We start from the raw sequence: 22,349 nt of genomic DNA, 5'->3' as shown, positions 1-22,349 counted from the left end.
TTATATTGAATCATCAGCATTGATAATTACTATTATTTCAAGAAAAAAAATGTCTGAAGGGAAATAACGGATGGGGACAGGGATGAAAATGGATGAGATTCAGAAGGAAGAGCCAAGCACCTCCCTAAAAGGTGGGCAATTCTCTGGAGCTTGGTCATGGAGATATAGACGTTTGTGTTGCTGTTCATCATTACACCTCTCAAATACACCAGAAATATTCTATTGTGTGTTCGATATTTAGTAAAACTGATTAAATTGACTAGTACCGTAAGGCAGGATCTAATAAGTGCCTCATAAAGAACATAGAACCAAGTAGGAAAGAATTATCCTGCAAAGAGGGTGTGAGCTCTTTTTTTTTTTTTTTTTAAGATTTTATTTATTTGTTCATGAGAGACACACAGAGAGAGACAGAGACACAGGCAGAGGGAGAAGCAGGCTCCATGCAAGGAGCCCAGTACAGGACTCAATCTGGGATCCCGGGATCACAGCCTGAGCCAAAGGCAGATGCTCAACCACTGAGCCACCCAGGTGTCCCGAGGGTATGAGCTTTTAAGTTGAGTCTAGAAATATCTAACAACTGTGGGGCTCTTATGTACAATAGGCATGATTTAGAGGACTTTATACTCATTAAATTAATTTGATTCTGTGAATTACCCTCAGAGGTAGGCACTGTTATTTCCCCGTTTGACAGATGAGGAACCTAAGGTACAAAGTTCAGTAATATGTTTAAAGTTTGTGGGTAGCCCAGGTGGCTCAGTGGTTTAGCGCCGCCTTTGGCCCAGGGTATCATCCTGGAGACATGGGATCGAGTCCCATGTCAGGCTCCCTGCATGGAGCCTGCTTCTCCTTCGGCCTGTGTCTATGCTTTTCTCTGTCTCTCACAAATAAAAAAATATTTTAAAGAAATAAAATAAATAATAAAGCTTGCACAGTGAGTTGGTGGCAAAGCTGGTATTTGAACCCAGGCAGCCTTGCTCCAGGAGGGTCCATACCCTTAATTTACAATGTTCCACTCTCTGTGGGTTTGCTTCGGCAGGGGTGGCAGTGGTGGTGGTATAAGATAGTTGGGAGTCACACCAGCTATTTACAAGGACAAGGAGGGGAAGGTCAGACAACATTTTGAGATTAGTCAGGAGGCTAAACTGGAGTCAGATCCAGAAATACCTTGAATGCCATGTGAATCACATATCTGATATCTGGTCTCTACCCTTAATCAGTGGCAGGTATCAAACACTTTTGAGCAAGCAAATAGTAAGCTGAAAGTCATGTTTAAGAAATGATGATAAACTAGACTGGGAAGTTGAGGAAAGAGCCAAATGAAGACAGAAGATCTATTTGGAGACTGGATGAGTTTAAAGGGGACGACTGAGCCAGGAACCAGAATCCTCAAGTACTATTTTTGACCACAGCACTGAGCCATTCCCGAGGGAAATTATGTGCATGGGACCAAGCCCAGCAAAAGCACGTCCTCTAATACTTTGGAGTCTTGACTCCTAACAAGTAATGTCTCCTGCTTGAAGCCTGATGAATGGATGGTGTGAAGAACTCTGTCTGCCTGACTGGGGTCAGGACAAGAGCTTAAATCAAAAAAGGGCCAAGAAGAAAAAAGGGAGGGCCAAGAAGTCCCATAATACTCAACCCTCGGTGGCCTAGTGACCTCATGGTGAGGCAAGAGGAGTCTGAGAAGGGAAGCACAGAGAGGTGAGAGCAAGCAGCTGTGAGGGCAAGAGGGCCCAGGGCATCTCCTGAGCTGGGTTTAGCACATGCCCTCATGCTATAGTTCCACTCCGACTCCTCCCCCTCCGGCTCTCGGGAACAGGGGCTGGGGAGAGGAGGGCTGCCGGCCGCACCCGCAGGCAGCAGGTACCACTGCACAGGTCAGCGTAAGTGATCTAAACACCCAGGTGTGGTGGTGGATATGCAAGCAGAAAGGAAGGATCTGCCAGGAGATCACAGAGACTGATAGGTCGTGGGATAGAGGGATGCGTCCATTAAAAATGAGGGTTTGGAGCCCAAACAGTGACAGTCGTGGTCCTGAGAGAACTATGGGAAGCAGAAAGAGATGCTTGCTCAAAAGAGACGATTATTCTCCCTCTCTTCCTGAGCATTCCAGAACAGTGAAACTCATGAAATTTAAATGAAATTTTGAATTCCTGCTGCTCTTCCTTGAAGGCCTGAACAAAGGCTAAAAACACAATATGTAAGTTATCCTTCGGGTTCTTTTTTTATTCTTTAGAAAGGGAATGTATATACAATCTATTAATATTCCTTCTTTTGAGGTATAACAGAATGTGATATGAGTTTCTTAATAAAAATAACTTTCAGGGCACCCGGTGGCTCAGGTCAGTTGAACGTCTGACTTTGGCTCTGGTCATGATCTCAGGGCCCTGGGATGGAGTCCCACGGTGGGCTCCATGCTCTGCGGGGAGTCTGCTTCTCCCTCTCCTTCCCCCTCCCCTCGAGCACACACTCTCTCTCTGAAATAAATATATAAAGTCTTGCAAAAAACAAAAATAAGTTTCTATTTCTGAAGTATTTATTTTGTTCCCAGTATTATGCTAAGCGTTCTGTGCGCACTGCGGTAATAAATCTTCACCACAGCACAATGAAGCCTACAATCATCCTCATTCTGCTGATTAGGAAATTTAGGCACGGAGTTTAAAGAGCTAAGAAACTTATTCCAAAGCACATGGCTAGTAAGTGATCAATCCACGCATCCCAGACTGGAGTCTAACTTCAACAGGTCTCATCCATGGTTACAAACGGTGTTCACACCGGCTCGGACTTCACTTTTCTAGGATCTAGCATTCCCCTGCCACACATGTTGCTCCTGTAGTTGCCACAAAATTAGCAGGTGTTCTTTGAACTGGATCCTAATTCACTGGTCATTCAAGTGGATTGCTGATTGGTTTACCAAGCACCCCAATTCCTTCTCTACTTGGTAAAGCATGAAGTGGATTGAACACCTCCCATGTGCCAAGCACATCAATCTGCCAGAGAATCCGAACACAGAAACTTTCCTTCCATGTCTATGGTCCATCATCTGTGGGGAGACACACCCTGCGAAGTAAGGTACAGCATTTCCAAACCGTGTGGAACATCATTGCGTAGACGACCAATTACTCTGGGACCATAGTAAAGAATTCTCGGGACCCCTGGGGGGCTCAGTGGTTGAGCATCTGCCTTTGGCTCAGGGAGTGATCCTGGGGTTCTGGGATCGAGTCCCACGTCGGACTCCCTGCATGGAGCCTGCTTCTCCCTCTGCCCCTCCCCCCATCTCTCATGAATAAATAAATAAAATCCAAAAAAAAAAAGGAAAAAAAAGAATTCTCTTCTGGAGTCACCAATTTGAGTCCAGTTTGGAGAAATGGCTGTATCTAGTATGCAAAATAATGCCAATAACTGGGATGATAATCTAATGTAAATTATTTCCACTGCCAATCTTTCCAAAGAGACTTTAAGACTGTTTTTTTAAAGTCTTAAAGTGATTGCCTTTGTTTTGCAGCGAGTTGTTAGAGAAGCGGTGGCTTCTTTTTTTAAGTAACTTTAAGACTTTTATTGTTTTTTATTTTTTTAAAAGATTTTATTCACATTTCAGACCACATTTCAGACTGGACGTGTAGAGAGTAAAGCCTGGACGGGGACGGTCATGGAGCTGGTTAACCTCGGCTCTAAGCGGGGACACTAACTCAGCAGGTCCTCGGGGGCCGGAGATGCACGGTGGTCCCCGCCCCACCCCGGGGCTGCACCATCACATCTTCAGGCCCAACTCCTGATTCATAACATCAGGGTCCCCTTCCCCCGAGGACCCTGCAGGAAGGCTAACTCTTCTGAGAGCTGTCTCCTGCTTGAAGCCCGAAGACCAAGTACGGGCCCCCCACTATCCGTAGGCAGAGGGTCCCTGTAAACACACTTGTCAAGCTGACATGGCTTAACGTGAAGACAGTCGCTGCCACTACGTTGGATGCCAAAATTGTGAAGTGTTTTCAGTCTCGAGAAATAACCCCCCTTAGGCTTTTTTGACACCTTGGGACGGTGTCGCTAATGGATGCGCAAAAGAAGATAAAGCACCTATGTCTGCAGATGCAGCTCAGAGCTCCGGCCGTCCTTGGGAGATGCCCAGGGTGCTGTCCCTGGGGGCCCGGCCGCAGCTTCTCTGCAAAACAAACGCTGAGTGCTATTTCTGCTCTGCACTTTTCTCCCCTCTAAGATGGGAAATCTTAAATGGGAAAATCCTCTGCAGACTTCTTTAAGTCATCGACAAAAGGTCTTGATAAAGCGAAGTGACACACTGCAGGTGCCGAGTTCGTGGTGGGGGGTAGAGGGGACACACCTGGCTTCAGAAGCGTTTAGGTTGAGGGATGGAGTTTCCAGGGATGTTCCTCAAAGGGGAGCCCCTTGTGCTCTCAGCCCTGCTGCCTTGAGTCCCCAGCCGCTGGGCCCTCGTGAAAATGTGCCACCGTAACATGGTGAGATGTCACATAAGCCATCTCAAACAAGCCCAGAGGCAATCCTGGGGTAGCAGGAGAAGAATAACCCCAGGTTATGTTGCTTAACCTATTGTACATTTTTAGGGGTGGTTCAAGAAGAAAATAAAGGAAGGCAAAGTCAGTCTACTCAGCACACACACCGCTCCCATCCGTGATCTCAAGAGATGAAGCTCACGTTCCTAAAGCAAACAACAAAGAAAGGATTTTGGACCTAAGTGGTGCTGAGCTCAGAGCAAAGGAAAAGAGGAGGGTGACTTCCCAAGGATCCTCAGTGGTTTTGTCTCCGGTTTCAACAGCTTTATCCTAAAAAACCACGTCTCTTAATTATTCAGGATGAAAGTAGAACACTTGGTAAGCCGTTTCCCCAAAATGCTCAGGCCTCTGGCATCAAAAAAATCAAATTGAAGAGTAAGGACTTAGAGGTAAGCTCAATAGCTCACAGCCGCTTCGTCTCAACCCAAATAATGCTTTCAAAAACTGGCTTATATTAAGTCACCAGGAGGACGCATCTGTGACAGTGCTCCGTGTAGCAGGGAATCCGTCGTTATCCGGATGCATCATCGAACTGAACTCACATCTCACCGTAATAAATCCTAGTGCAGCCCCCAGATGAGTCACACAGAGAAATACAGTATGGACTGAAATCCAACCATTTTTTGCTTGTGTGGTAGGACACAGAAGCTATTTTGTTTCACAAGTATAACATGATGGTTTTTATGGGGGACGTGAAGAATAATTTATCCAGTGGGGGAGGAATGTAATTAGCTTGAATACAGAGTTTTGGAAGTGGGCCAGGACAACAGCCAAGTAACTGATAAGAAAGAAAGAAAGAAAGAAAGAAAGAAAGAAAGAAAGAAAGAAAGAAAGAAAGAGAATTCCATTTTGGATATCAAAAATTAAAATGGTGTTCCCCTAGCTTATTCTGTTTTGAACATTGAAAAGTTGTGCTCTGATCAGTTAATTTGTATGTAGCAGTGTATACTCTCATATACAATTACTGACCTATGCTTTAAAACACAACGCTTTGTTACAGACCCAAGCTGTCCATTTCTCTGATGGGTTTGAATAAAGTATTCCCTGTCTTAAAAAAAATAATAATAAAACTAAAAATAATAAAATAAAACAAAATAAAATAAAATGGCGTTCCCCTATAGAAGCTTGTATTCTCATGGTTGCTTTCTCCCCCCCTCATCCCAAGCAGAAATGCCACATAATAAGATACTAAGGAAGTATGTCAGAAATGACATTTGCTAAGCATCCGCTGCGTGGTAGGGACTGTATTGAACATTTTCCATTTTCACAATGACTCTGTGCCTGTCTGTACAGCCAGGCTCCATCCTCACCCCCCAAAAGGTGTGTCCTTTGGCCCTCTCGGAGCCTCCAAGCGATTCCCCTGCATTATAAAGCACTTTCAGAGAAACAGACCTGGCAAGTAGCCTGAGCAGGATGGAATTAGGCTTGAGCTGTTGGGCAGAAAATTCTAGGGTCCCTGGTACCTGGATGATGGCCTAAACTGCAGCATGGATGCAAAGAGCGCGAGCTCCAGGAGAATGTGCCCCTTGACCCTGCACACTCCTCAGTGCCGAGCCTGGTACAGATCCCCAGGGACCACCACCCATTGCCTCGGCCTGAGGCTAGTGCTGTCAGACTGGGTGTGACTCCAAAGCTCATGCTCTTACCCACTGGGCTAAATAGTTTCGTAGAACCCAAGCATTTCAAATGTTTGAAAATTGCTAGTTGAACAAATGATTGCATGTGAGACCCAGTTTAGTTGTTGGAGTTTAGTAGAAAAACACTTGCATATTATCCATGAGACACAATTGAAAAAAGGTTGGGTTATAAAAGCAAAAGCACTCTGATCGTCATCATGTTTTCAAACATGTGACATCTGGTGAGACCGTCCATGAGGGGCATCTTGTGGCTCCGCCGTCCGTAAAGGCAGCTATTTCCCAGTGCACAGGTTCCAGCATGCTGGATTTTTTATCACAGTGTGGGATTCAGCATTCTCTCCACGATAAGCCATCTCAAACAAGCCCAGAGGCAATCCTGGGGTAGCAGGAGAAGAATAACCCCAGGTTATGTTGCTTAACCTATTGTACATTTTTAGGGGTGGTTCAAGAAGAAAATAAAGGAAGGCAAAGTCAGTCTACTCAGCACCCAAATTTGCCTGGGCAGGACTTCCTGGTAACATGTCAAAGTATCGAGTCATTTGTATCATGTTTTAGTAAAATAATCTGTAGGGATAAAGGAGATGGACATTTAGAAGTTTGGAGAGTCTTTTTACAGTAGCAGAAAGGTGTTTTGGTTTTTTTAAATAATATTTTAAATGATTACAAAAGATGGTCTATGTTCTTTGGCAGTGATTTTCAAAATATGGAAATGTCACAATGAAAAATCAACCATAATCCTGCCGACCAAGACAATGACCAACAGAGTTTCATTGCACTTTTGCACACTAAGATCATTACCAATTATTCAATCACAGCACCTAACATTCCTATAAGCATTCTCCCACAGTATTAAGAATCCTCAGACATGGGATCTCTGGGTGGCTCAACGGTTTAGCACCTGCCTTTGGCCCAGGGCGTGATCCTGGAGTCCTGGGATCGAGTCTCACATTGGGCTCCCTGCCTGGAGCCTGCTTCTCGCTCTGCCTCTCTATCATGAATAAAGAAATAAAATCTTAAAAAAAAAAAAAAAAAAGAATCCTCAGACACAATCCATTTTAATAGCTACATAGTATCTTATCATGTAAAGGGTCTTTGGGATAGCAATTCACTTACAAAGTAACTCTATTGTTCTCATTTTGCTTGCGGGCTTTGTGTCTTCCAGTTGTTTGTTTTGCTTTTGTTTTTTTTTTTTTTTTTTTTTTGGTTGATGAATAAAACTGCCTTTATTTTCTTATTTTGCCTTCAATGTTATATTATGCATATATGTATATAATAAATAGACACATAAATATATTGTAAGAGGTAGGCTAAGGGAATCTAAGGGACGGATGTACTACGATGGTTCGACTACGTTGCTTTCTAAAACTGTGGGTTCAGCTTAAACACCGAATTTTCATTTCACCTCCACCACCAGCATGGTGCACTGTCATTTCTTTGAATATCATGATAACTGGTAAGTAAACGTGGCATCCCATTGCTGGAATCCGTACTCATTTTTGAAAAGGTGATTTAAACAAGTAAAATTTTGCCACATTTACCATTGAATGTATGAAAAGATCATTTTATCTGATTGTTAAAAATACTTCCTGACTTACAATCAGTGGTAAATATATGATAATATCTTTGAATTTACACTTCATTTAAACATTTTATTCTTTTTTTTTTTTTTTAATCAGAGTTGGAGATGTCCTTGGCCTGGTGTACAGAAAGGGCAGACTGTATGGTGCGTAGTCACAATTTGAACTTGAGTTAAAACAATTCCATTTTATACCTGAAAACCATATTCTTACACCCTCAAATTCAATTTCTTAAGAATCATTGTGGCTTCTACCGCTAACTTCTTAACTCGGAAGCTCATCTCAATTTATCCTTTATACATTTATGACATTTCACTTTTGTTACACTTCCCACTTTCCGTTTTATTGCATGCCCTATGCTTATTTTTTCAAAACCTAATTTTTTGGTAGGCCTCAATGAAGATTATCCATTATCATTCAAGCTAACTCTATATTTAAAAACAAACAAACACAAAAGAAAAAGGAAACAGGTATGAGGATTACCAGCCTGGAGGGAGACTCATTTGCTAGAAAAGCATCTACACACCAACTTCAGCAGGATGTGGGATTTTTGCCACTGACTTTTTTCCATTCATGGTCTCACTTGTGAACAGTAGAAGCGTAGGGAGCTGGTTGGTGGTCTGCGCCTGTCCAGTCAATGCTGGGAAACTGTCAGGATTACAATGCTCCTTTGTTGGCTGGCTTGGCAGCAATGCCAAGAGCTGAATGGGCCACAGAGACTGAACCAGTTATGACGACTGCTTGGTCCTCTCAAATGACCAGAGGCCCTCCCACCTCTTTGCCCGGCCACCCTGGGATGACAGCGTGGATGTGGAGATGCTCCGAATCCTCCCACCAACGTTGTGCCGCATGTTGGCTAATGGAAAATTTTGGCTTCCTGATGATCAGTCTCTAATTCCGTAAGAGTTCTGATCTCACTTGAAACTTGCAAAAAAAAAAAAAAAAAAAAAAAAAGAAAAGAAAAAAGAAACCCCCCCCCCAAAAAAAACACAAAAACGCAGATTAACAAGATAAAAAGTATAACATGAAAATGGTATGGTATAATGATGTGCTAATCTCTCTCGCTGAAATTGTGTGGTGATTGTTGGCCATGGAAAAGAAAAGGATAAAAAACAAAAAATAAACTCAGAACAAAACCGAAAAGAAGCTCCCCAGGATGATATTCATGGGGGGGAAATCTGATCTGACCAATTTAAGTCATCGTGATTTTTTTCATGCTTATTTTTTGCCATATCGAATTTCCCAGAGCCCCAATTTTCAGACTTAGGTGCAACCCCCCAATAATACAAAAGCAGGAAACCGAACATTATGAGGCAGGTAGGACAAAAAAAGATGGCTAAACTAAAAGTGAGTTGTTTTTGTTTTTTTTAACAGCTCTCTGCTAGCCCAGACTCCTGGTTTTATTTAAGAAGCCCACTGCCTTTGAAAATACACAGGGTCTTTTCAATAGCAAAAGATCAAATGATGTTAATCAGGCAGTGGGGTCTAATCCTTTAATGCAGCTGTCTCTTTACATTATAAACATTCCAGCTATATAAGCTGGAACGATTTTTATCTTAGCTTGTCTTTCTTTCCTCTTCCTCCCTGCCCCCCCACCTCTGTCTTTCTCTGTTTCTCTGTCTCTAAATCCTAACTTTGCCGCGGTTCAGGACATGCTTTCCCCTACCTGCTTTCTAACCCCCCTCGAGGAACAATCGGTTGTGCCTTAGAACGAAGGCAGGCGAGAAGGTGGGGCATTAAGCACCTCCACCTCTCCGTCTCTATCCGTGTTCCCCGTGCTCTCGGTTGGTCACTGGAGACGATGCTCTCTGGGGAAGATCGCATCTGCGGGGCACGACCCTAAGCTCAGGCCTCCCCCTGCACATCACCTCTCTTCTTTCTCAGCTGTTGGTTTGGCCTGATGGGTCCAGTTGCACTTTGCACACGTGTGGATGCCTTTGCAGCTGCCACCGACCGTGTTTTTTGAGCCCATCGCTTCCTTCAGGAATGCGATAATCATAGTTTGAATTCTGTGGCATGCTTTAGCCGGAAGAAGTGATCACGGTGGGAGGGAAGAGGACAGTTTTCTTCAGATATTTGATCTGACCTCCTGCTGAAGCAGGACTGGACTTCCACAGATATCAAACCCTCAGAGCAGCAATTCTTCAATGAGGGTGTGATGGTAAGTCGAGTCGTTTAGGGACCCCTTTCTCTGCTGAGATGCTGAGGATTACCAGCCTGCAGGGACACTCACTTGCTAGGACATCAACCACATACCGACTTCGCCAGGGGCTGATTGTATCTAGCGCCACTGCTGTCCATAGGAGCATGACCCATTTCTCAGGAATATTAGGATGCAAAAAATTGAGATCTGTCAAATGGGACTAAACATCCCACAAGATCAGCTAAACTATATATATTTTTCCTATCGTTTTATTCCTAAGGCCTCACAGGGCCTGACATGTGGCAGATGCTCCAAAATGCTCTTTGAAGTATTGTTTTATTTTATGAATTAAAAAGAAATGACTTTAGGAAGCAAATTTCATTTTAATAGAAGTGGAATGATCTAATAAGAAGCACCGTCCAAGGCGGGCTGTCAGGAGAGACAGTGAGTTCTCCATCTATGGAGGAATTCAAGCACAAGCTGGGGACTCTGATACATCGGCTGGATAGTCGACCGGGCCTGGGAAGCCAACAGAGCGGCAGCCAACTTGGCTCCAAGGCCAAGGGAAAAAAATTCCAAGCCTTCTTTCGTGACCACAAAGAGATTCATTACTTGAAAGGTATAAAAAGACGCATCCTGTAAAATCATCCGTTCAAACCAGGGGACCAAATCCTTGTGCCTTGTTTTCTGGGAGTTCTGTGTTGATGTTGAACCACAGCTTATTAAATCCTAAGTTTTTAATTTCTGTTTACAGTACTCCCAGATTTTTTTTTTTTTTAAACTAAGAAACCATTCGTACCTTTGAAAGTCTCCACGAATTTGGCCTTCTCCTCTAGAGCCCCATAGGAAGCTGATGCACGGAAGCCCAAAGCGGCAGCCTACGGGTCCGAAAAACCCAACTGCTTCTACCTGCAGAATCAAAAGCTCAGCGCACCTCTTGCTCACACTCCTTCCGAAGCCAACGGTTCAAATTAGCTTTAAGGGCAGCCCCCAGGAGAGTACAACCATTTCTCGAAACACCAGAAGGTTCTAGGGATTTCTCTCCCTCCCCCCAACCCTCTGCCTTCTTCCTTCTCCTTTTCACCCTTTCTTCTTCTCTTCCTGCTGAATGGAGTTTGCCATCCGAGGGATGCATCCCGCCCTCATTAATGCGGAACATCTGCTGCCCATCAGAGGCAAGTAGCCGAGTAGCAGGAGGGGCAGGAGGGGCAGGCCTGGGCCCAGCCCGCAGGTGGCCGTGGTGATCTCCTGGAGAAGAGCGCCACCTCTCATCGGGGACCTGTGCGGCTGCCCTCGGGCCGGAGTCTGACGACCTATCCCCGGACCAGTGGCTCTGTCTGTCCACCAGCCTTTCCCTGTTTGCACAGCATCTGATGACTTTGTCCACCAACAGCGGCGGAGTCCCTGACACTGTGCATCCCATCCTGCCCGCCTTAGGGAGAGCGCATAGGAGGTGGGTGCTCTGGAAACAAAGCCTGGGCTCCCTCTGTCCCTATGTTCTGTCCCCATCTGTGAATCCCCATTTAAGGGCCATGGGTGGGGTGCCTGGGATCCCTGGGTGGCTCAGTGGTTTAGCGCCTGCCTTCAGCCCAGGGTGTGATCCTCGAGACCTGGGATCGGGTCCCATGTCGGGCTCCCTGCAGGGAGACTGCTTCTCCCTCTGCCTGTGTCTCTGCCTCTCTGTCTCTGTCTCTCTCTCTCTCTCATTAATAAGTAAATAAAATCTTAAAAAAAAGTAATAAGGTCCATGGGTACCTGCCTCTGCAGCGCACGTACTACAACTGGAGCAATACAGGATGAGCGTCTCCCCTGTGCAAGGATGACATGCAAATTTGTGAAGCGTCCCATCTTTTTAGGAAGTGCCTAGAATGTCTCAATTAAAGAATATATTTTTAAAAAATTTAAAGATTTTATTTATTCATGAGACACACACACACACACACACACACACACACAGAGGCAGAGACACAGGCAGAGGGAGAAGCAGGCTCCATGCAAAGAGCCTGATTCGGGACTCGATCCTAGGACTCCAGGATCACGCCCTGGGCCAAAGGCAGGCGCCAAAGTGCTGGGCCACCCAGAGATCCCCCCAAATTTTTTTTAAAAGAATATATTCTCTTGGTTCTGCTATGATGGCCCCAGACAGTGTTAACTTCCTCTTTTTTTTTTTTTTTTCCTATTGTGGGTTTTGATTGTTTTGTTTTTGCCCCCGCCAGAAATTGGTTTTATGTGATGTGCCCAGGTCTTAGGTTCCTGGGAACCTATGGAAAAAAATTCCCTAAAACATCACAAATTTCCATAAGACATCAAACATAATAAAAAGCAATGGAAAATGTGTCACCTGTGTCTCAGTCTGGACTGGTCTTAAAAAATTCTGGATCTTCTGCTGAATAAAACAAATAACCAAATGTTAAATTCAGATTAAGAAATGTTCCTCAGCATGATGGGGATCTTAGAGGTCTTCTGGGGTCCTCCTGTTACACATGGGGACCCCGGGGTCCAGAGCGGTGCAGTGACTCCGTCATACACTTGCCCTGTTACTCCACACCCACTGACGACCATCCTAGGGCCCTTTCTTTGGGGCCACTCTTCCCCCACTTGGGTTCACAGAAGTTTGCAGCTTAGAGGGTACTGGAAAGATTGGGACTGTATAAACACTGACAGCCTAAGATATTAGGCTGCATTTGAACAGATTTCTTACCTCTATGCATCCACTGTGTTCTGTTTGTGTTGATAAAGTACAGATCTCTCTTTGACACGCAAAAAAACACAGGTGTTGATTCTCAATAGTCATGTAGATCACTGCGTGTATCTCTAAAATCGTTCATGTAAAATATTTGAAAAAAAAGCATTTTAGATTCTTCTTCTTTTTACAGCAAGTTGTAAGTAGGTATAAAAACAGATGCCTTTATGTGTTATTTGATGTTCATACGGTTCTTCCTAAATAACATGCTTGATTTTTAACAGAAGTTCTTGGAGATGATGTATTCTGAACGCCAGTGGTAGACTGGTGGTGTAATACATTATTTGCTATAAAGCGGTGCTGCCATTGCAGGAGAAAGGCAATGGGCTAATGGGCAATGGACTCTGGGTTTGAGTCCAGTGTCTGCCGCTTAGCTGCTCTGAGACCTAACCCAGGTTACTACACTCTCTGGTGGAGGCATAACCCGAAAATTCTTTGAAATTTATAAATCGAATTTAAGTGAGAATTACCATGGCTGGGGCGCCTGGGTGGCTCAGCAGTTGGGCGTCTGCCTTGGGCTCAGGTCATGACCCCGGGGTCCTGGGATCCAGTCCTGCATCGGGCTCCCAGGCAGGGAGCCTGCTTCTCCCTCTGCCTGTGTCTCTGCCTCTCTCTCTGGGTCTCTCAGGAATACATAAAAGAAATCTTTTTCTAAAAAAAAAAAAAAAAAGTATTACTCTCTGGTGAATTTGCACAACCTACCTAAGCTCGACGTCCTGAGGGAATACTGATTAATGCACATCTTACGGGGTTGTGTTAAGATTAAATGCAGTGACATATCCAAGGTCCCAGGTGGGATGCTCAGCTCCCCAGCAAATAAACCTCCATTTATTTTAGTATGAGAAGATTCCTGGCTCTTGCTGTTCTTATGGTTCTATGGGATAGATAACCTGGAATATTTGGGTGTATAAACCCTCAAAACATTTTACCTAGGTCTCTGTCACCTATACATAGAGCTGTAGCTGAGACTTCACCTCCAAGGACATGGAGCAAATTCGAGTGTCATGAACAAACAAAAAAACAACAAAGAACAAAACCCACAGTTAACAATAAGGATTCACAAGTTTGAGAGCTGAACCCAAGAATAACTGCTCTTTATTCTGACCTTATCACTCCTGTCTTCAGAACTACTCCAAGCTAAGAATCAACTTCAGGATGTCTTCTTGACTCTACACCTGGAAAGTGTTCCCAATAATCTCACACCCTTTTTAAATATACAGTCTTACAAATGTCATATATATGTGTCCTTTTTTTCATTCTCATCACAGATATAACTTGCTCTTTTTCCTTTATTTTTGCTTTTACTTCTTTCCCCCTTTATTTTTACTCCATATCCTCTTTTAGATCATGAACTTCACAAAGGCTGAGCTCCTGTTTGGTTTTTCCCCCCACTATACCCCATGTGCAAGTTCTGTAAATGCTCCAAAGACCAGTAATGCCCTGACATTGCATCAACTTGCTTTCACCCTGCTCCTCTTTACCTCCTTGTTGCAGGTATGTCCTTGGGAAGTTTGCTGGAGCTCTCTGAACCTTAGCTTCTTTGTTCATAAAATGAAGACAACCTTGCAAAGTTGCAGTGAGACTTTTAAATACTATCTGGAGGGTTGCCCAGGTGGCTCAGTGGTTGAGCATCTGCCTTCAGCTCAGGGCGTGACCCTCGGGTCCCGGGATCGAGTCTGACATGGGGCTCCTTGCATGGAGCCCGCTTCTCCCTCTGCCTGTGTCTCTGCCTCTCTCTCTGCATCTCTCATGGATAAATAAAATCTTTATAAAAAAAATAAAAATAAACAACTAAACAAATAAATAATATCTTGAAAGCCCTTAGCACATAATAAGCCTCCAATATCAGGTCACTATCAGTGTTTCTGTAGGTTTTCTACTAGCATGATGGTCACCACCATCATTGAGGCCATCAACTCTGTACCTCAGATTCCCAAGAACCAAAGAAAAACACGGGAAAGGAGATAGGAAAAGCCAGGGAAGCGTGGGGAGAGCAGAAAGTTGACACTCAGTGGAAACTAGCGAGTACAGGGCAGTGGTTCCCAGATCCAGAAAGAACCAGAAAGAACACTGGTGGGATGGTGCCCCCTTGTGCCCATCCTCTGAGACTACAGGTGACACCTGTGGGAGGCGGGGAGTCCTGGCCAAAGGCACCTGCAACAAGCTCTCCTTGGGTCCACCCGGAGGCTGGGGACGGGCCGCCGTCCCCCGTGCCCCCAACAAGGAGGTGTGCACCCCGGTCTGCTCAACAGCCCTTGGCCAGGTGGCTGCTTGAGGCCCTCTGTGCTTGCAGAGCAGCTCAATGGCTCCTAGGCGGCGATGAACGGGCTGATCCCGAAGCAGCAGAGGACACGCCACGATGCTCTGAGACTTGCAAGTTGAACCGAGTCCTCGGCCTGCACGGAGAAATTTTTTTTTCCTCTTCTCAAAATCAGGAAGAAAATGGTCACCATTGGTGGAAGCCTAAAGAAAGACAGATTATCGGGGAGTGCAGGCACCGCCGAGGATCCCCAAGCTGGAACGGGGTGGAGGCGTCGGGCGGTGCAGACGCGGGGTCCCGCATCCCTGGGACACAGCAAGTCCCGAGCCACCACCCTTCTGGCCTTCGTTCGCCCGTCTCGGGTGGGATCTGGGAGGACAAGCTGATCCCAGCCCCAGGGGGAACCCGGGTGCCCCAGGACCGGGCCACAGGTCCTGCAACCTCGAGGCCAGGTCGGCCGTGGCTCAGCATCTTGGACCCGGAGGCGCTGGGAGGATGTGACGGCCGGGCTGCCGTCTTTCGGCAGGACACCCCCCTGCCGGACCCCGTCGGCCTGCTGGCTGGACGAGCCTAGAGATGCTTGGATGGGTGCTCCCCGGGGATGGCGGGCCTGGCAGCAAGGGAGCCCCCGGGGCACGCACGGGCCCACCGCTGCCCCGGAGCCACGCTGCCACCTGCCTCCAGCACAGGCCGTGCGGCCCAGAGAGCCTGCGGGGACTGAGAGGGCACCGGGCCAGGCTGGGATGCGCTGGTCAGGCTCAGGCCCGGGCCCCCCGAGTCACGCCTCAAGCTCCTGGCCTGGGCCACTCTGCTACAGATTGGGCAACAGGTCCTTAAAACAAGTCATTGGTTTGGTAGCCTGCAAACAGCCTCGCTACCCCGGGCTCCCCCCTCGCTTCCCCAGCTCACACGGTGTCCCCCCCGCCTCCCCGCCCAGGAACCCCTCTGTCCGGTGTCCCCATCCTCAGAAAACCAACCGACAACCGGCTCGGGAGCTCAGGCCCGAGCTGCTGCAGTCGGAGAATGTCCAAGCTCGAGCCGGACGCAGAGGACGAGGCAGGGGCAACACAGCGGCTGAAGGTCCCGGTGGAGCCGTGGAAAGCTCCGGTCCCTGAAGACGGACGTCGGTGGAGACCTGCAGCCTCCCGGGAGGACCGGCGGGAGGAACCGTTTGCTCCGACCGTGGAGAGCAGAACAACACGGGGATGTCGTCCTTGGCCACACAGAGACCACCCCCCCCCAACCTGCTCGCCACCCTGGGGACTGCAGAGGTGACTGTCACGCCTTGTAGTGGCCAGTGGCTTGGAGCCACGCTGGAAGAAGGCTGAAGAAGGCACATCCCCCGGCTACGTCAGGGCCACCCTGCGGCCACCACAGGCCGCTTCAGCAGGAAGCCTTCAGGGCCTGTGGTTCCGGGGCAAGCAGCCCACCCCGACGTCTTTGTGGCAACTGCTACCCTGGGCCACGGGCCAGAGAAGTGGCAAAGCAGGACAAAGCCCAACCTCCTCCTGAATCAACGTTCCTTCTATGACGTTCCTTCGCTCCCACACCTTCCAGGCATGAGCTGGGTCCTGGCTCTGCTTTTGCCAGGTCATCTCAAGGGTCAACACCTTCCTTTAATGCCCCTGTCCGTCCAGGGCCACGCTTGGGAGCTTTCCTATGCTACAAAGAAAGAAAGAAAGAAAGAAAGAAAGAAAGAAAGAAAGAAAGGAGGGGTTACATGTGAAACTTTTTTTTTTTTTTTACTCGTTTTAATATAAACATACCATCGGTTCTCTGCTACTGGAAAAGGAATAAGGAATTTGTTTGTAAGCATTTTCTCCTTGGCCACATAGGCCATGGCTCCCTAACCTCAGCACTCGTGACCCTTGGTGCTGGGAGCCTGGCCTGTGCTTGTAGAATCTAGCAGCAGTCCTGGCCTCTGCCCACTACATGCCACCCCCACTCTGTGACAACCAAAAAAAGTCTCCCAACTTGGCCATGTGTTCCCTTGAGGCCAAATCACCCCGAGGCTTGGCATCCCTGGTAACGATCAACTATTAACTCCCTTTAATCCGTAAAGATACAGCAAGCAGAAGCAGTGTTTCCTCTCTGAATATCTCTAGGGGGGAAAAAAAACCAAAAAACCTTGGATTTTGGTGTCTCTGCTCTTTGTCAGCTCCTAACGCGTCCTTATGATTGTTGTCAGGGAGAATTTTCTCAATCGATCTGTCACCATCCGTTCTCTTCCCCAGTATTTTACCTAAATAACGGTTTGCGGAAGCTGCTTCACGCCTAGGCTCTCACTTATCCGCACGGTGATGGGAAGCAGGGACCGATGGCCTGCTGCGGGGGCGGGGGGGGGCAGCGGATGTCCCAGGGGGACAGAGACACAGAGGGCAACAGTCCGCAGCCACTGTTCACTGGCTACGAGCCTTAGGCCAGTTGCTCAGCTCGTGCACAGTGCGGTGCTCTCATCGGCAACGTGGGACTCGTCTCGGAGAGAGGCCGAGAGGACTGAAACGGGGAGAGCTCTGCTGCACACACGTCACTCGCGGAGGCCTGGCCACGGCAGCTTGTGCCGAACACCCAGACCGGAGTGTCGTGTGCTGCTGCTACACCAAAGCAATGTCTTCACTCTGCCCTTTAAGGGTCTGATCGCCAGAAACATCCTCAGAGCTGACCCAGTTTGGCAGACAATTTCAGGATATTCACGGATTTGCCTCAAGTGTGCACTGAGCCCGAGGAAGAGTCTACCAACTTCATCTCTCCTTCTAACTGACTTGGGCACATGGTGCCTAATAGTTTTCCTTGCCCATGGCTTAAAATGGGCAACCCTTCTGCAGGAGCAAATTGATGCCTATTTCCCCCCAGTGCTACAGATTGGCCAACAGGTCCTTAAAACAAGTCGTTGGTTTGGTAGCGTGCAAACAGCCTAGCCAATTTCCCTTCAAAAAAAAAATAAATAAAAAAGAAGAAGAAAGAAAGAAAGAAAGAAAGAAAGAAAGAAAGAAAGAAAGAAAGAAAGAAAGAAAGAAAGAGTAAAAGGGTAATTGGTAAAAAGGGGTCAAGGTCATCCAACATGATTAGTCGCTCTATCGGTTTCCTATCCCTGCTATAACGCATCACCACAAACCTAGAACACTGAATCCAACACCAATTCATTATCTAACAGCTCCGGAGGTCACAAGTTCAAAACAGGCCTCACGGGGCTAAAATAAAGGTGTTGGCCAGGCTGCGTTCCTTTCTGGAATCTAATGGTCCTGCCTTTTCTGAGTTGTAGAGATTGCCCAGGCTGCTGGGCTCATGACCTCCTCCCATCTTCAAAGCCAGCGATGGCCAAGTAGACTCTCACAGGGCATCGCTCCGGTACTTAATCTTCTGTCTCTCCCACGTTCAAGGATCCTTGTGACTACATTCGGCCCGTCTGGATAATCCAATATGACCCCCCATGTCAGATCTAGCTGCTTAACAAACTGGATTCCAACTGCTGCTATTCCCCTTATGCCGTGTAATTCGCAGGCTCCGGGCATCAGCGGACAGACATCCCTGGGAGGCCACTCGTCCATGTGCTATAGTCACTTCCTTCCTGGTAGTTTTGATGACAGGGAAAGAACAAGCCCTGTTACAGGTCCTGATCAATCTTTGGAGTTTAGAAAAGCAAAACGTTGACAGTACTTTTTGAATTGTCATAACCGTTTATTTTTGGATACTGAAAGCCCCTCAAAAATCCATTATCTGATCGCTGGGTGTTATATAAGACGGGCGAATCGCTGACCTCTACCTCTGAAACCAGTAATCCATTACGTTAATTAATTGAGTTTAAGTAAAATCTTAAAATATTTTAAAAAACCCATCATCATCTCTCAAATAGGGCCTCTCAGAAACTACACATCTGCGGGTTCATCATTTCTCATCACCTTAATGTCTTCTAACTCCTGAAAACTTTGGCAGCTGGAGACATTCCTTTAGCTCACTACACAAGGCATAGAGAACTGCCCTGTATTTTGTAAAGCACATTGCACACACCAGGAGAGCAAGCCATGAAGACTAAATAAAGCTGGCACGAATGGGGAAATCAAGGCACCACTGGCCAAAGAAGGGACAAGGCCACTGGGAAAGAGACTATACAGGTTGCACCGTACATTTACCACCTGGCTTGCCGTGCCATCTCTAGAATGTTCCTCATTACATCCTTCTGCAAGTCAAACACCCTCATCTTTCTTATTCCTCTGGACCTTGCGTTTGTCTTTGTTCTCCTCCAGGGGACCTGACGGGTTGGTCTCCGATCCTTCCTTCACTTAGCACCACCTAGCACCATAAAAACAGCTTCTCGTTCCTCATCCTAACCACTTTCAATACACGCCCCACTGGCCTTGGCATTCATTTGGTGCTTCGTCATATTTACTCCTGGTGCCTCACTCTCCAAAACAAGAATCTTATGCCCTCACTCTTCATGACCATGCAGTGCCTTCTCCTCCATTCGCAGATATTCTGGTTTCCTCTCCTCCAAGAAGCATGGTAAGATTGCACACTACAGCCCCACTTTAGAGTCAGATATGGTGGGGTTGCTTATTTTGGCCGATGACATGTAGAAGGGTGCTCTGTCACGTCCAGGGACAGGCTTCAAGAGGCTTGACGGCACTCTCCCCCACCCCCAGTCTCTACCATAGAGGAGCACGCAGCGCTCCCCAGCTTCCTGGATGAGTTAGAGCAGCACCCCCAGGGCTCAACAGCAGGGCTAGATATTTAGCAAGTGAGAAACAAGCCTCTGAGGTGACAAAGGGCTGCAATACAGAAGCTTCATGTTACTACAACGTAACCCAGTTACTATTTCAGTGAGAAAATAGAAGCAACCAGAAGACACCTCTACAACCCCCAGACCACATCTGCCATTAATTAGTCCCTATATACGCTCCTTCCTCCTGTACTACTGGGTAAATTCTCCGCATTCCTAAAGCTAATCTTTCAACTTGTACACTGGACTGCATCCTCTTTTATCTACTCAAGGCCATATTCCAGCATCTCTCTCCTTTGTCTCTCACATCATCAGGTTTTTACTCGTTACCAGATTACCTCTGTCAGTAAATACACATACTACAATATCTCCTTTCTTAAGAAATTTCTTTTGGGATGCCTGGGTGGCTCAGTGGTTGAGCGTCTGCCTTCAGCTCAGGGTGTGATCCTGGAGTCCTGGGATCGAGTCCCACGTCGGGCTCCCTGCATGGAGCCTGCTTCTCCCTCTGCCTGTGCCTCTGCCCCCCTCTCTCTCTCTCTTTCATAAATGAATAAATTTTTAAAAAATTTTTTAAAAAAAGAAAAATAATTCTTTTTTTAAGACCCACGTCTCCTCTCGTAGCTCCATTCTATTTGAAGTGAGTTGCAATACTCACTCCTGTTTTCTCTGAAATGATCTCTAGGTAGGATACTGCGTGCCCTTCTATATCGTCGCTACCCTCATCACCAGCACAAATGACACTGAATTTGCTAAGTCTAGTCATCAAATCTCAATCCTCTGTGACATAACATTGACTTGGTTGACCACTTGGCGGGGGGCGGGGGGGGGCAACTTTATCTTCAGAGACTGGGTCTTGTCTGTGTCAGCTCTTCATTTATCGCAAGTTCACTGTAGGAATTTTGTAAGCCAACAGCATATGGGATGATAGTTCTTAATAACCCAATAAAGAAGGACACCTGGGTGGTTCAGTGGTTGGACATTTGCCTTTGGCTCAGGTCATGATCCTGGGGTCCCGGGATCGAGTCCCACCTGTGCTCCCTGCAGGGAGCCTGCCTCTCCCTCTGCCTGTGTCTCTGCCTTGCTCTCTGGGTCTCTCATGAATAATAAAATCTTAAAAAAAAAAAAAAGCCCAATAAAGAAACAGCATACTCCAAACCAATGATAGGTTGGTTAATCACACTATTGTGAAGATGAAAGAAATAAAGCCCAAATTTACCTGAAGTGTCCCTTTATACCAGCTGATACTCAGGACAGCCGGTTTCCTCAACCAAGCGCTGATGTCCGCTGTTGCTAGAGCGTGTTGCTAGGGAACAATGAAGCCCCTATTGATGGGCAAGAGGGTCTCCTTGACCTGCCACTTGGCTCAGGTTTTGCTACTGAATGGCTATTGCCACTGAGGCTCACAATTGTCCAAACAGCAGCAGGAGCTAATTGCTCCACGATCTTTAAGAGCTGGTGAGATCAGCAAAGAAAATCACCTTGCCTAGGCCAAGTGCTCTCCGAGGGTCCTTGCAGTCTCTTGGTGTTTATGGTCTCAGTGGCCACGTGCTGCAGTAGCTTCTTTGTATGTTTTTACTGAGAAGCTCTCAGGCAGCCCCTCCGCAGCCGAGCTCTGAGGGCTTATACACAACTGCAGATGAGATGACAATATCCTGTCTCCGCTTACTTTATTCTTTTTTTTTTTTTTAAGATTTTATTTGTTTATTCATGAGAGAGAGAGAGAGAGACAGACAGAGAGACAGGCAGAGGGAGAGGCAGGCTCCATGCAGGGAGGACATGGGACTCAATCCCCTGGTCTCCAGGATCAGGCCCTGGACTGAAGGTGGCACTAAACCCCTGAGCCACCGGGCTGCCCTTACTTCATTCTTAACCAAAACAACATCACTCTTAAAAAAAAAAAAAATTCATTTTTGTCATAAACAAGTTGATTTGAAAAATCATAACAAACAACACGCGACAACCATAGTTCTTCCTTCTCGAGGTATTTTCGCCACTGGGCTCCCAGAACACAGTGATCCCTTAGTCTTCTCCCTACCTCACTCACTGCTTCTTTTTTTCTTGTTCTTTAAAGATCTCATTTATTTATTCATGAGAGATACACAGAGAGAGGCAGAGGGAGAAGCAGGCTCCCCAGGGGGGCCTCGATCCCAGGACCCTGGGGTCACGCCCGGAGCTGAAGGCAGATGCCCAACCACTGGACCACCCAGGAGCCCCCCTCACTGACTGCTTCTTCTCCATCTCCCGAACTCTGGATGTTGGGTGACCCCAGTTACCAAACTTTGATTCCCCACAACTCACTCTTCTTGCAGTTTTCTCCCGATCGCTAAATAGCAACCCCATCCTTCCAGTTGGGCAGGCCAAACTCTGTGGGGTCATCCTCTTTCTCTCATGCTCCCTGTCCAATCTGTCACAAATCTCATTAGTCCCACCTTGGAGTCGTGCACAAAACTAACAACCCCTCGCCCCGGGCTCTACTACCACTGCGGCCCAAGCCCAAGCATCTCCTCGGGAACTGGGTCAGTAGTCTCCTAAGGGCCTCCCTCCTCCTCCCTGCCCCAGTAGTCCGCCCTCATCATTACCCCCCCCCACCCCGGGCCTTCCGGGCCTTCCGTGAGCACCTCCACTGCACGCAGACTCCCCACTAGGCCTGGAGCCCTCTGTGGGGCTCGACCCCAGGACCCCGGGATCATACCCCGAGCCCAAGGGAGTCACTCCCAGGTGCCCCCTGACCAGCGTCTGGGGTGAGGGG

At 47.1% G+C, this 22,349-nt stretch overlaps 1 protein-coding gene and 1 non-coding gene across 2 annotated transcripts in view; one reads left to right on the top strand and one right to left on the bottom strand.

Annotated features, from left to right (window-relative positions):
* LOC144319363 (uncharacterized) overlaps positions 1-21,940 on the bottom strand; it is a 40,052-nt gene extending 18,112 nt beyond the window's left edge. The window contains exons 1-9 of the mRNA XM_077907746.1: positions 21,821-21,940; positions 20,817-20,903; positions 15,861-16,229; positions 14,778-15,086; positions 13,094-13,274; positions 12,582-12,694; positions 12,222-12,266; positions 11,636-11,743; positions 10,680-10,789 (exon numbers count right to left, since the gene is read on the bottom strand). Coding sequence (XP_077763872.1) covers positions 13,248-13,274; positions 14,778-15,086; positions 15,861-16,229; positions 20,817-20,903; positions 21,821-21,940 — 912 coding nt within the window. The 3' untranslated portion in view covers positions 10,680-10,789; positions 11,636-11,743; positions 12,222-12,266; positions 12,582-12,694; positions 13,094-13,247. The remainder of the gene's footprint in view (positions 1-10,679; positions 10,790-11,635; positions 11,744-12,221; positions 12,267-12,581; positions 12,695-13,093; positions 13,275-14,777; positions 15,087-15,860; positions 16,230-20,816; positions 20,904-21,820) is intronic.
* On the top strand, positions 11,632-11,734 carry LOC144289406 (U6 spliceosomal RNA). Its single transcript, XR_013357293.1, has one exon. It is a non-coding gene; the product is annotated as a U6 spliceosomal RNA (small nuclear RNA).
* Positions 21,941-22,349: the final 409 nt, after the last annotated feature.

This window comes from Canis aureus, chromosome 1 (genome assembly GCF_053574225.1).
Source record: "Canis aureus isolate CA01 chromosome 1, VMU_Caureus_v.1.0, whole genome shotgun sequence".
NCBI classification, from domain to species: Eukaryota; Metazoa; Chordata; class Mammalia; order Carnivora; family Canidae; genus Canis; species Canis aureus.
This window is presented reverse-complemented; position numbering and strand designations above follow the sequence as displayed.